The sequence below is a fragment of the Portunus trituberculatus genome, chromosome 37 (assembly GCF_017591435.1).
Source record: "Portunus trituberculatus isolate SZX2019 chromosome 37, ASM1759143v1, whole genome shotgun sequence".
NCBI classification, from domain to species: domain Eukaryota; kingdom Metazoa; phylum Arthropoda; class Malacostraca; order Decapoda; family Portunidae; genus Portunus; species Portunus trituberculatus.
This window is the reverse complement of record NC_059291.1, coordinates 19,585,927-19,600,926: the sequence shown is the minus strand read 5'-3', so window position 1 is coordinate 19,600,926 and position 15,000 is coordinate 19,585,927. Positions and strand designations below refer to the sequence as shown.

The window sequence follows — 15,000 nt, the reverse complement described above, 5'->3', positions numbered from 1 at the left end:
TTCCTCATCTGAGTCACTAATGAGGCCTTCTGATTGAGTTTCATTGTCCTCAGAATCCTGTAATTCATCTAATAGATCCAGGTCACCCTCAGAATTACTCAAGGATGACAATGACGACGCCATTATGCGACACTGGTACACTGCCCGCCAGCTATCATCCCTCCCCTCAGGCCTCACGATCCCCCCCAAGCCAACTTACTCAATGTCGTTGAAAACAAAAGGTGCCAGTTAGTCACATTGTCACCGAATCATAAAAAAAAAAACACAAACCGAGTAGATGAAGCCTTTTTGGAGCAATGGTGTACGCATGTACTTCATCAGTTCGGTAGCGAAAATTTCTTATGACGTACTATGGTATTTCTTCAGTAGCAAAGGGGTTAATGCACCCCTACCCCAAAAAATTCCAATTTTCCATATATTCCCTAAGGTCATTGGGAATGAGAGATAGGCATAAGTTAGAGTTCAAAAACAAACATAACTCAAAAAATATTAACTTGTGGCAGAAATGACATGCACCATCAATCAATTCACTACATTTTTCACTAGAAAAACATAAGCCACATACCAGATTCCATGGTTGGGTGAAACTACAAATTATTGATGTTTTCTGCCTGCATAAAGTGTTGCTAGATTGCTTTCAATACTATATTCTTAAATACACTAAAACTTTCTTTTCCTGAATATGACCTGCTGAAATAGGGGTACATCTTACAAGTCCATGTGCCTTATATGCCGTCAAATACGGCATTCTATTCGTTTATACAAAACATGCCCATACTGGAACTGTACTCACCCATCTTCTAAACTCTGTAGGTCAGGGAAGAATTCACGTAGAATGGAGGGCAGCAGGTCCATGTATCCTTCCACTTTCCTTTGCAGGTACTCCTCTTTCAACTTTTTAACATGTCGACGGAACAACTTGGCCGCTTGGTCCATACCAAAGAGGTCCACATAATGTATAAAATCAGGATTTTGAGCAAGTTTTTTACTAGTTGAGGCCCATATAGACCGGTAGTCAAGAACATGTGTGCGCACTAATCTTTGGAAGGCATCTGTTGCTACATCAAGAATTTCTTTTCTATGTCTCGCTGCCTCATAAAATGGAACAATTCGTATTCGTCCTCTATTACGATCCACTAAGTTTGCTAGTGTCATGAATGCACAGTCCACATTAACATTTTCATGAGCTGAGGTTTCCACTAAAGGGATATTACCCTTAAATTCTTTTCTGCTGGCTAGTTTCTCGGCTTCCTTCACATACACCTGAAAAAAAAGGCAAATTTTACTGTTTAGAGCAATATATTCTTTTACGTATAATTAATAGGGAGTCACTTCAGACCCAAAACAAGACTTGAAGCACAAAGTAAAATATAAAGATTCTAATCTTGCAAAAACAAACACATTGTATGTATATCTAAATATATATATATATATATATATATATATATATATATATATATATATATATATATATATATATATATATATATATATATATAAATAGTATACATATATAAGTACAGTTTAGGGATATAACATACAATTAAATTTTCTTGCAATGCTTACAAAATATGATTTTCAATCTTTGTGGTAGAATTTGAAAAACAAAGTTCAGTAATCTTAGCATGAAGAGCATAAGAAATAAAAAAGATTCAGAAATTATGCATGAATTGATAAATTTTTGTGGTAGAATTTGAAAAACAAAGTTCAGTAATCTCAGCATGAAGAGCATAAGAAATAAAAAAGATTCAGAAATTATGCATGAATTGATAAATTAAGTGTAATATGAGATACATGGCTGTTAGGAATAGGTAGTAGGATAGGGAATATCATATCATAGTTTTCTTTTTCTTTCTCTTTCTTTCCTCACTTACAGCTTGGGAACCAACATGAGTTTAACCTGTTCTCAAAGCTCTGTGTGAGTAAGGAGTGATGTAGATAAGTGTATTAATCTAAGAATCTAATAATGTGAATGAGTACATGAAATATGATATATTTGTTTATGTAGAAATGTAAACGATACTAATAAGAAAACAAAATGAAGTTTAAAAGATTATAACTAAGGAAAGCTGATATACTTATGTCAGCCTTCCATGGTATAAAACATAATATATGTAGTGAATCTATGAAAATATCAGATTTAGGACAAGACTGAATGACAAAAAGGAAAATTAAAAGATGACACTTAAGTTCTAGTTCTTTTCCCACAAGAATGTTGATTCTCAGCATCAACTGTTAAACCATAAAAGCAAAACAAAGCAATACTATACAGTACTCCCACATCTTCAATAGAGTACAGTAGTCAATCAATAAAATACTTTATAGTTTTCAAACATATTAGTTGAAAGTAATAATATACACGAAGGGCAAAACTGCATAAGTGTGTGTATGCGAGCGAGGGGACACGCACACACACATACACACGCGACACACACATACACACGCACACACACACGTGCAAAGACACACACACACACACACACACACACACACACACACACACACACACACACCGGAGAAACACATTAACAAGATATTTGGGAAAACATATAATATGCTCCAAAATATTGGCCTTGCATTCCACTACCTAGATGAACGAATGATGAAAAAGATATTATGCACCTTAACAAGACCCCAATTAGAATATGCAGCTTGCGTCTGGTCACCGCATATGAAGAAAAATGTGAAGAAGGTGGAAAGGGTAAAGAGGCTGGCAACAAGGATGGTACCAGGACTCAGGGAGTTAGACTATGAGGAAAGACTGAGGAAGCTGGGGCTGACCACATTAAAAGAGAGAACAAGAGGACACATGATAACTATGTATAAATTGGTGAACAAGATTGACATACTGGACAGGGAATTGATAAAAGTGACCACAAGTAATTACCTCCGAGGACATGGAAAAAAACTAATAAAGGACATCTGTCTAAATGACGTGAGAAAATACAGTTTCCCGCATCGTAGTATTGATAAACGGAATAAACTGAGCAGTTATGTCTTTGACACAGTGTGTGTCAATCAGATGAAAGAGAGATATGACAGGAGTGGACAAGGAGACAGGACACAGAGAGCTTAGCTCGGGCCCTGTAATACACAAATAGGTAAATAGGTAAATACACACTAACTGTATTTATTTGGATTTAAAAAAAGGCATTTGACAAAGTGCCACATTCAAGATTACTATGGAAGTTAGAGGAGAAGGGTGGCTTAAAAGGAAACACATTGAGATGGATAGAAAATTATTTGAGGGGGAAAGAAATAAGGACGGTAGTTAAAGATATTAAGTCCAAGTGGAGAGCAGTAGAACGCGGAGTGCCACAGGGGTCAGTATTGGCACCAATACTTTTCCTTTTATAAAAACGACATGCCAGAAGGAGTGAACAGTTACATAAATCTGTTTGTAGATGATACAAAACTGTGCAAAATTATAAAGCAAAAAGAGGATTGTGAAATACTGCAAGAAGACCTAAATAAGATCTGGGAATGGAGTAAAAAGTGGGAAATGGAATTCAATGTGAACAAAAGCCATGTCATGGAAATGAGAAAGAGTGAAAGACCACCCGTGGGAATCTATAAGATGGGACATGGGATAGAACTGGAGAAGGTAAAAAAGGAAAAGGACTTAGGAATGACGACGAAAAAAACAATCAACCGGTAAGCCATAATGATAGAATTTTTAGAGAAACATATAATTTGCTAAGGAATATTGGAGTAGCATTTCACTATATGGACAAAGAAATGATGAAGAAATTGATAAGTACTATAATAAGACCCAGATTGGAATATGTAGGAGTAATGTGGACCCCTCATAAAAAGAAACACATAAGGAAGTTGGAGAGACTACAAAAAATGGCTACAAGAATGGTTCCAAAATTTGAAGGGATGACATGTGAGGAGAGACTAAATGCTATGGATCTACCAACCCTGGAACAAAGAAGGGAGAGAGGAGATCTGATACAAGTTTATAAATTGATCAACGGAATGGAACAAGTGGATAATGAGAAACTGATCCTGAGAGAAGAATATGACATCCGAAGCACAAGATCGCATAGTAAAAAGCTGAGAAAGGGAAGATGTCTGAGAGATGTTAAAAAATATAGTTTCCCGCAAAGATATATCGAGACGTGGAACAGTTTAAATGAAGAAGTAGTGTCTGCAACGAGTGTGCATACTTTTAAAGTAGGATTGGATAAGTGTAGATAATGAGACGGGGCCACACGAGCATAAAGCCCATGCTTTGTAAAACTACAACTAGGTAAATACAACTAGGTTAATACACACACAGTAAGGGGAAAAAATAATGAAAGGTCATAAGAGGAAAAAAATCATTTTTTTGGAGATTTCTAGGAGACAGGATAAGGAAATGGTATATAAACGAGAAGGAAGAGAAAAAAGTGGAACAAGTTTAACTAAAAATGATAAAGGCAAGAGACTAAAAATCACGTATACGAACATAGACTGGGTTTTATCAAGTAAATTAGAATAAGAGATTACATAAAGAAGAACCGGATATTGTATGCCTGGCTGAAACAATACTAAATAAGGCAATCAAAATAGACTTGGATAATAGGTATAATGTATGGAGAAGAGACAGAGTGGGTAAAGGAGGAGAAGGAGTCATTATTATGTTAAGGAAGGAGATAGTGATAAACCAAGTGGAATGTGGGGAAGGAAAAGCAGAAATACTGTATGTTAAGATGCATATTAATAAAAAGGAGTTAACAATCATTGGAACATATGTGCCACCAAAACAAATCATGGACCAATCAAGAATATAGAGACATGATAGATGACACAATAAGGAGTCTACAAGAATCATTAAGGAAAGGAGAAAAGTGATATTGGTAGAAGATTTCAACTGTAAGGAGGTAGACTGGGAAAATTATGAAAGTGGTATGGGGGAAGATGCCTGGGGAGATAGATTCCTGAACCTAATGATAGACAATATGATGGACCAGAGTAAAGAAGGAATGCACAAGATTCAGAGGAAACGATGAGCAAGAGATTGGACCTAGTTTTACAAGGGTATACAAATGAATGATGATATAAGATATAAGTGCCCATTGGGAAAGAGTGACAATGTAATATTAGAAATGGATATAGAAGAGGGAAAGGAAGATAGAGACATTTCATACAAAGGAGACCGATTAAATTACAGAAAAGCTGATATTGAGAATCTCAAGAACTATTTTAAAACGTAAACTGGGAGGAGATGGAAACTCAGAGACATGCAAGAGAATATAACTTATTTTGGAAATATACAAAACAGGAGTCAGGAATATGTCCAAATATAGACCTAAAGAAGAAGAAAAGAAAGATTGGTTTAATGCAAGATGTGCTAGGGGAAAGGAGAAAAGAGATGGAGCATGGAAAAGGTGGAGAAGAAATAGAAATCCAGTAAATAGGGAAAACTACAAGGCAGCGAGAAATGAATATGTTAAGGTGAGGAAGGAAGAAGAAAAGAACTTTGAAAAGGACATTGTTGAAAAATGTAAGGAGCAACCAAAATTGTTCTACAGATTCATAAAAGGAAAAATTAGGCAAAAAGAAACAATAGAAAGGTTAAAAGGAGAGAACGCGATAGTGGACGACCCAAAAAGAATGGCAGAACTATTAAATAATAAATTCCAGGAGGTCTTTACTAAGGAATCCAAATTTGAAAGGCCACAGAGTAATAGAGAGACCATCTATATGAAAGAGATTAAAGTAACCAAGCTTGAAATAAACAAGTTAATGAAGGAACTGGATGAAGAGAAGGCAATGGGACTGGATGAAGTCTCAGGCAGAATACTGAAAGAATGTAGGGAAGAACTATCAAGTCCTATATACAACATCATAAAATGCTCAATAGAAAATGGAACAGTACCAGTAGAATGGAAAAGAGCTGAGGTGGTTCCCATATATAAGCGTGGAAGGAAGGAAGAACCTTTAAATTACAGACTGGTATCACTAACTAGTGTAATATGCAAGATGTGTGAAAGAATAATAAAGAAACAATGGATCGAGTTCCTTGAAGACAACAAATTAATATCAAATAGCCAATTTGGTTTTAGAAAAAGACGGTCGTGTGTAACTAATTTATTGAGTTTCTATTCTAGAATAGTTGATAAGAGTACAAGAGAGAGAGGGATGGGTTGACTGTATTTATTTGGATTTAAAAAAGGCATTTGATAAAGTGCCACATGCAAGATTACTATGGAAGTTGGAGTAGAAGGGTGGCTTAAAAGGAAGCACATTGAGATGGATAGAAAATTATTTGAGGGGGAGACAAATAAGGATGGTAGTTAAAGATATGAAGTCCAAGTGGAGAGCAGTAGAAAGCAGAGTGCCACAGGGGTCAGTATTTGCACCAATACTTTTCCTCATTTATATTAACGACATGCCAGAAGGAGTGAAAAGCTACATAAATCTGTTTGCAGATGATACAAAACTGTGCAGAGTTATAAAGCAAAAGGAGGATTGTGAAATACTGCAAGAAGACCTAAATAAGATCTGGGAATGGAGTAAAAAGTGGGAAATGGAATTCAATGTGAACAAAAGCCATGTTATGGAAATGGGAAAGAGTGAAAGACAACCCATGGGAATCTATAAGATGGGAGATGGAGTAGAACTAGAGAAAGTAAAAAAGGAAAAGGACTTAGGAGTGACGATGGAAGAAAACAATCAACCAGTAAGCCATATTAATAGAATTTTTAGAGAAACATATAATTTGCTAAGGAATATTGGAATAGCATTTCACTACATGGACAAAGAAATGATGAAGAAATTGATAAGTACTATAATAAGACCCAGACTGGAATATGCAGGAGTAGTGTGGACCCCTCATAAAAAGAAACACATAAGAAAGTTGGAGAGACTACAAAAAATTGCTACAAGAATGGTTCCAGAATTTGAAGGGATGACATATGAGAAGAGACCAAAGGCTATGGATCTGCCAACCCTGGAACAAAGAAGGGAGAGAGGAGATCTGATACAAGTTTATAAATTGATCAACGGAATGGACCAAGTGGATAATGAGAAACTGATCCTGAGAGAAGAATATGACATTCAAAGCACAAGATCGCATTGTAAAAAGCTGAGAAAAGGAAGATGTCTGAGAGATGTTATAAAATATAGTTTCCTGCAAAGATGTATGGCGACGTGGAACAGTTTAAATGAGAAGTAGTGTCTGCAACGAGTGTGCATACTTTTAAAGTAAGATCGGATAAGTGTAGATATGGAGACAGGGCCACACGAGCATAAAGCCCAGGCCCTGTAAAACTACAACTAGATAAATACAACTAGGTAAATACACACACACACACACACACACACACACACACACACACACACACACACACACACACACACACACACACACGGGAAGAAGGAAAATACCTATGGTGTTACAGGGCCCGGGTAACTCTAAGTTAGTGTCCTGTTAATGTCCTACTGTCGCTTAGTGTTGAAAGTGAGGGATATGGAGAGTGATCCCTGAGAGGAGAGTGTGGGCAGTGATTGTTTTGGCCGTAATCAGCTGACGATAAAAAAATGGCGTCTAGACAAGCCAGAGACTTTGAAGGTTTTATTACTACGCCAAAAGGACTGGAGAAACTAGATAGGATGTAAGAATCCAGGCACTGGAAAGTAAGTTCCTAAACATTTTGTCCATAGAAGAAAAACTGGATAGAGTTCTAGCCGAGAATGATTCGTTCAAAAAAGATATCTATTTGTTAACGTTAGCGAATAAAGAGCTATTGAAGGAAAGAGTAGAGATGGAGAAAGAAAACCAACAACTAAGGAAACAATGTGAAGAGATGAAGGCTAAACTCATGGAAATGGAGATAAAAATATCCGAAGGGGACTTGAGGAAGGAGGAATGCCTTAATCTAATTGATACCAGGATGAAAGAAGTTGAACCATGAACATCAGGCCTCAGGTACAAAGGCCGTTTAGGGAGATAGTAAAAAAGCAGGAAGAGGAAAATAAAGGGATTACGCAGAGGAAATGGTAAAGGCACTAAAGGAAAATGAGTATGTGAGAGAGATATTGCTGAAAAGAAAAAATGTGTGATCATAATAGGATTGCGGGAGGAAACTAACAGAAACTGGCAGGACTGGAGGGATAAGGAAAATGACAGGATTAAGTCTTTACTGAACAAGATCTCTGTGGAAGAAGAGGACCTATATGCTGAGGTAGAAGAAAGTGTGAGATTGGGAGCTTTTGAGGAAGGCAAGAATAGACCATTAAAATTGAAATTAAAGTCTCAGGTGGCAGCGGAGGCCTTGTTAAGGAGGGCTTGGAAACTTAAGGACACTGAGGAAACCACAACAATTTACATAAGAAGAAATATGTCACAAGATGAGCGAATGAAAATGAACGAGCTTGTAACTGAAGTGAAGGAGAGAATGACGAAAGACAGAGGAGGAAAACACCAAGTTTTTTTGGAGGATGAGAAATGGGAGGCTAAAGAAGTGGTGGATAAAACAGACGGAATAGGCATTACATGGAAGAATGTGACTAGGAATGGAATAAAAGTGACTTACACGAACATAGATGGATTTCTGTCTAAGAGGCTAGAATGTATGGATTACCTAAGAAATAACGAACGGACATAATGTGTGTAGTGGAAACAAAGCTAAGGCCGAAATAAAGCTAGACTGGTTTGTTGTAAAACACTACAAAGTATGGAGAAATGATAGAAAAATAAAGGAGGTGGTGGTATAATGGTTCTTACTAAGGAAGATCTGATAGTGAAGGAGGTGAACTATAGTAAGAGAAATGAAGAAGTGATAAGTATGCTTATAACAGATGGCAAGAGAGACATTAATATTATAACAGTATACATACCACCCATGCTTGGGAATATGAACAGTACCAAATGGTGATGAGAAATACTCTAGACAGAATGAAGCAAGAACTCATCAGAAAGGATAGAGTGATGATAGTTGGAGACTTTAATTGTAAAGAAATAGTGTGGAAAGACTACGAAGTGGTGAACGGTGGTGAGTGGGCAGAAGAATTGTTAAAGGTAGCAACAAATAACTTGATGACACAGTGGGTGAGATCACCAACAAGGTGCAGGGGACAAGATGTTGCAGCATGGTTGGATTTGGTATTTACCAGGGGCATCTCTAAAAGAGGAAATTGAACATGAATGTCCCTTGGGGAAAAGCGATCATGATGTCCTAAGCTTTGAGCTGGATACAGAATTAAGCATGAATAAGATTGTGGAATGCAAGGAGGAAAAATTAAATTATACTAGGGCAAATTATAACCATACAAGGGAGTTCTTTAATTAAATTGACTGGTCCGTGGTATACCAGGAAAGGGATATGCAATTGAAATATGATAAATTTATGGATTTGTATAACTCTGCTGTGAAAAAGTTTGTGCCATATCACAGAGAGAGGACTTTAAATAATAATCAGTGGTTTAATAGAAATTGTGAAGAAGCAAAAAAGAACAAAGAAAAGGCATGGAAGAAACTTAAGAAAAACAGTGATGTATTATCAAGGGAAGTCTACAAAACAGCAAGGAATAGATATGTTGAAGTAAGGAGAACAGCACAGAAGGAATATGAACAGAGGGTGGTGGAAAACTGTGTTAGTGACCCAAAAATGTTTTACACATTCATAAATGGAAAACTAAATAAAAGGGAGGCAATAGAAAAGGTATAAAACAGGGAAGAAGTATATGAAGATGCTGGAGATATAGCTGAAATTTTCAACGACAACTTTTGCAAAGTGTTTACAAAGGAGGAGCATTTTATGGGAAGAAGGCCTATGGAAATAAAGCAAATGCAGGACATCATGGTTACTAAGGAAGATGTAAGGAAAATTATAAGCAATCTGGATATTAATAAATCAATGGGGCCTGATGGCATATCTGGGAGGTTGCTAAAAGAATGTAAGGATCAATTGTTGAACCCCGTATTTGATATTGTGGAAACCTCCATACGAACAGGATTAGTCCCGAAAGAGTGGAAAAGAGCTGACATTGTGCCTATATATAAGAATGGTAGTAGAATGGAACCGCTAAATTATAGACCAGTATCGTTGACTAGTATATTGTGCAAGGTATGTGAAGAAGTAATTAAAGCTAAGTGGAGTGAGTATCTAGAAAGTGAAAACATTCTGAGTGAAAGGCAGTTTGGTTTCAGAAAAGGAAGATCGTGTATCCAATTTATTATGTTTTTATTCAAGAGTGACTGACATACTACAACATAGAGAGGGATGGGTGGATGCTATCTACCTGGACTTGAGAAAGGCCTTTGATAAAGTACCACACAATAGACTGATGTGGAAACTAAAGATGATTGGAGGAGTAAATGATAAACTAGCAAAATGGATGGAAAATTACTTAATGGGAAGAGAAATGAGAACAGTGGTGAGAGGAAGGAAGTCCGAGTGGAAGAAGGTAACCAGTGGAGTTCCACAAGGGTCAGTGCTTGGTCCCATCATGTTTTTGATTTATGTTAATGATATGCCAGTAGGAATTGACAGTTACATGAACATGTTTATGGACGATACTAAAATTATGAGGAGAGTAAAGAATGTGGAAGATTGTAACAAGTTACAGGAAGATCTTGATAAAATATATGAGTGGAGTAAGGAGTGGCAGATGGAATTTAATATAGACAAGACCCATGTTATGAAAATGGGAAGAAGTAGATACAGACCAAACAGGGATTACAGGCTGGGTGATGAGAAAATTAAAGAGACCAATGAGGAGAAAGACTTAGGAGTAACTGCAAAACACTTTGTCACCGGAGAAACACATTAACAAGATTTTTTGGAAAACATACAACATGCTTCAAAATATTGGCCTTGCATTCCACTACCTAGATGAAGGAATGATGAAGAAGATATTATGTACCTTAATAAGACCCCAGTTAGAATATGCAGCATGTGTCTGGTCACTGCATATGAAGAAAAATGTGAAGAAGGTGGAAAGGGTACAAAGGCTGGCAACAAGGATGGTACCAGGACTCAGGAGTTAGACTATGAGGAAAGACTGAGGAAGCTGGGGCTGACCACATTAGAAGAGAGAAGAACAAGAGGAGACATAATAACTATGTATAAATTGGTGAACAAGATTGACATACTGGATAGAGAGTTGATAAAGGTGACCACAAGTAATCATCTCCGAGGACATGGAAAAAAGCTAATAAAGGACATCTGTCTAAATGACGTGAGAAAATACAGTTTCCCGCATCGTAGCATTGATAAGTGGAATAAACTGAGCAGTGATGTCATTGACGCAGTGTGTGTCAATCTGATGGAAGAGAGATATGACAGGAATGGACAAGGAGACAGGTCACAGAGAGCTTAGCTCGGGCCCTGTGATACACAAATAGGTAAATACAAATAGGTAAAACACACACACACACACCCCCAGTTGCTCAGTACACACGCCCGGTAGCTCAGTGGTTAGAGCGCTGGCTTCACAAGCCAGAGGACCAAGATTCAATTCCCCGGCCGGGTGGAGATATTTGGGTGTGTCTCCTTTCACGTGTAGCCCCTGTTCACCTAGCAGTGAGTAGGTACGAGATGTAAATCGAGGAGTTGTGACCTTGTTGTCCCGGTGTGTGGTGTGTGCCTGGTCTCAGGCCTATCCGAAGATCGAAAATAATGAGCTCTGAGCTCGTTCCGTAGAGTAACGTCTGGCTGTCTCGTCAGAGATTGCAGCAGATCAAACAGTGAAACAGTGAAACACACACCGCGTAGTGTAGTGGTTAGCACGCTCGACTCACAATCGAGAGGGCCGGGTTCAAGTCCCAGGGTGGCGAGGCAAATGGGCATGCCTCTTAATGTGTGGCCCCTGTTCAGCTAGCAGTAAATAGCTACAGGATGTAACTTGAGGGGTTGTGGTCTCACTTTCCTGGTGTGTGTTGTGTGTTGATTTGGTCTCAGTCCTACCCGAAGATCGGTCTATGAGCTCTGAACTCGCTCCGTAATGGGGAAGACTGGCTGGGTGACCAGCACGCGACTGAGCTGAATTACACACACACACACACACACACACACACACACACACACACACACACACACACACATAGTAAGAAATAGTAAGAAACTAAGGAAGGGACGATGTCTGAGAGATGTTAAAAAATTTAGTTTCCCGCAATGATGTGTTGAGACTTGGAACAGTTTGAGTGAGGAAGTGGTATCAGCAAAGAGTGTACATAGTTTTAAAGAAAAATTGGATAAGTGTAGATATGGAGACGGGACCACACGAGCATAAAGCCCAGGCCCTGTAAAACTACAACTAGGTAAATACACACACACACACACACACACACACACACACACACACACACACACACACACACACACACACACACACACACACACACACACACACACACACACACACACACACACACACATAAAAATGAGGACAGATAAAAGTACACAAATAAAGAGCAATCTCATATACCATAACTAGGCAAATCCTATAATACAATAAAGAAGAGTTACCTCATTAGCCTCATCGTTCTTGGTGGTGACAAGGACTACTGGCCGCTTAGTCTTGAGGCAGTTGTTCAGAATGCTTGCTGTGAGTTCCACCTGTCGTTCAAGAGATCTGTTGGGAACTTGTGATACATCAAACACACACAGGAACCCATCCACATTTACTTTCCCATCAGGCAGGACACGCTGTTCATACTCCTTTTCAATACCTGTCAATATGAGAAAAGCAACTGAAATTATCATACACATTAATCCATTTCTAGTTAGAAATATTAAGTAGTCAATAACAAGTACATATCCAAAACACATTTAGGGATTATCTTTAAAATAAATTTGTGCCTATTAACCATCCTAACATATCCTTATCCGCCATAATTTTGTCACACCAAAAACAATAAGAGTATTAAGTAATCTCCCACATTATTCAACTGCTATTCATCTACATCTAACTTATTCATATGATGTTTCTAATGGAAATACAGTCAACTCTCAATTAATGAGAGTTTAAATAATGAGATTTCAATTTAATGTGACTTGATATTTAAGGATACAATTAAATAATGCAATCTATTTGATTTAATGCTGCTCAACTCAACTCAACGACGTCACACAAGCTCATGGTGCTTCTGTGGGAAACCACACTGACACAGATTCTTAAACAATACCTTCCAGCTTCATCAGTTGAAGGATACCATACGAGAGAAACTGGTATTCTTACAAGCAAATGCTGCCTTCCGACAGCTCAGGAAGGCAACGATCAGGCAGGATTTACCTTCCCCACGAAGGGGAACCAAGACCCGTGTCTTTATCATTATCTTAGCATAAATTTTACCTAAATAACTATAATTAGTAATATTTTCATGAACTAATAGATTTTAGAAACAAAAATATATAGGTTATTTTTCAGATTTACAAAGATTGTGATTGGAACCAAACCCAAGAACAACAACGGCATGGCCACAGCCAGCTTCAATCACCACATTTCCATCTCCCAAGTTTTCTATCAGAATTCTACTTAGCTTATGATCAGTTGTATGTCTTTATCATTTAATAAGTACCCACTTATGTAGATAGCTGGTGGACTGTCCTCTTCCCATAGCCTGCTCAGTTTTTTTTTTTTTTTTTTTTTTTTTATGGTAAGGCCTATAGCACCTGTAGGCACACTTGAAGAGTGTATGGGAAGCGCTGTTCAGCTTCCGCCCATTAGTGGCGCAGGCAATTTTATTTATAGTGGTACCCATATTAGGGCCCATATCACCGCCCAAGCTCATCTTGAGTGTAACCACCTAGAACCTGGGGTATCATGGTGATATGTAGGTAACTTTAAACCACTCGACAAATGGCAAAGTGTTTTAAGGCTGTACGTGGTGGGATTCGAACCTACGCGTGGACGTCTGCCCAATCCCACGCTCACCACCTTATCCACTATGCCACCGCCTCCCTAAAGGAGGTTGAAGGAGGTAGAGATTCTCTCCCATGTTAAGGCCACTATACAGCCATCTGCATTTTTAATTGGAAGCATTTTTCCTGGCTCACCAAGTCTATTAATAAATCACACTCTGCAGCAGTAAAAGGGCTGGTTCCCTTAGTAAAATTTTCCATGTTGTCTGTGGCAGAAAGGTGAGACAGCATTGTCTGAATTGCATGGCTCAAGCAGCTGGTGATGGTAAACAAACACTACTACCAACCACCACCAAATCACACTCATGGTCTACTTTGTTAAATGCATCAATAATAAATGTATGAAAGTGGGATAATATTCCTGGCATATAAAATCATACAACAAATCACACTGAATTAACAATTTTCTAATTTCCTGGGCAAAGAAAGATGTGCAGGCGAGACCATGTGTTTTTATTGTTACTGTGACCTTGTGATGTATTAATAGTTTTTCTCAAGCTTTGAATAACAAAATCCTCAGAAAAGACAGACTTTCCCAGTAGCTAGGAACATAATCCCCTTTTACCATTGTTTTTTTATGGGAAAATTATGTTTGAATACCACAGAATGTAACCCTCACGTTAATCAAGTTGAATGTAATACATAACTATACATAAAAAATTTTAAAAACAATTATTATCCACAATAAATTCCTCTGCATTAGGATCCTATTTAGCTGTATCACAATGAAGAATGATAAGACAGCATGAAAGTATACCAAGGTCCTTCTAAAATTTCAAGATTATTATGCCACTGTCCCTCACTAGATCAAATTTATTTTTAGAACTTGATCCTCAAATAAGACTTTGTTACTGTTATAAAATGTACATTTTTCTGAATATAACAATTACTTTCACTAATAACACACCTAACATATCTATTGTCCATGCTTTTCAATACACATCTGCTCTTCTTCACTGACAAGCATTGACACCTCAATCTATGGTAAGCTGACATGCACACACACTTGTAAATTCTACCATGGCCATCTAGATCATGAGTAGCAATTAGCCAACTATTATCAAAATTGTTTGTTGTGTGTCAACCGGGCACATAATAAAATCATCTACTATTTCTCTTCCTCATTAGTTTACACATATACTGT

At 37.7% G+C, this 15,000-nt stretch overlaps 2 protein-coding genes across 2 annotated transcripts in view; one reads left to right on the top strand and one right to left on the bottom strand.

Annotated features, from left to right (window-relative positions):
- The window catches only part of LOC123514375, a 115,263-nt gene that overhangs the window by 24,754 nt on the left and 75,509 nt on the right, over positions 1 to 15,000 (top strand). The gene's annotated exons all lie outside the window — the stretch shown is intronic.
- Positions 1 to 15,000, bottom strand: part of LOC123514151 (rho GTPase-activating protein 190-like) — a 523,040-nt gene that overhangs the window by 437,927 nt on the left and 70,113 nt on the right. The window contains exons 6-7 of the mRNA XM_045271800.1: positions 12,462 to 12,664; positions 794 to 1,263 (exon numbers count right to left, since the gene is read on the bottom strand). Of these exons, the coding sequence (XP_045127735.1) occupies positions 794 to 1,263; positions 12,462 to 12,664 (673 nt within the window). The remainder of the gene's footprint in view (positions 1 to 793; positions 1,264 to 12,461; positions 12,665 to 15,000) is intronic.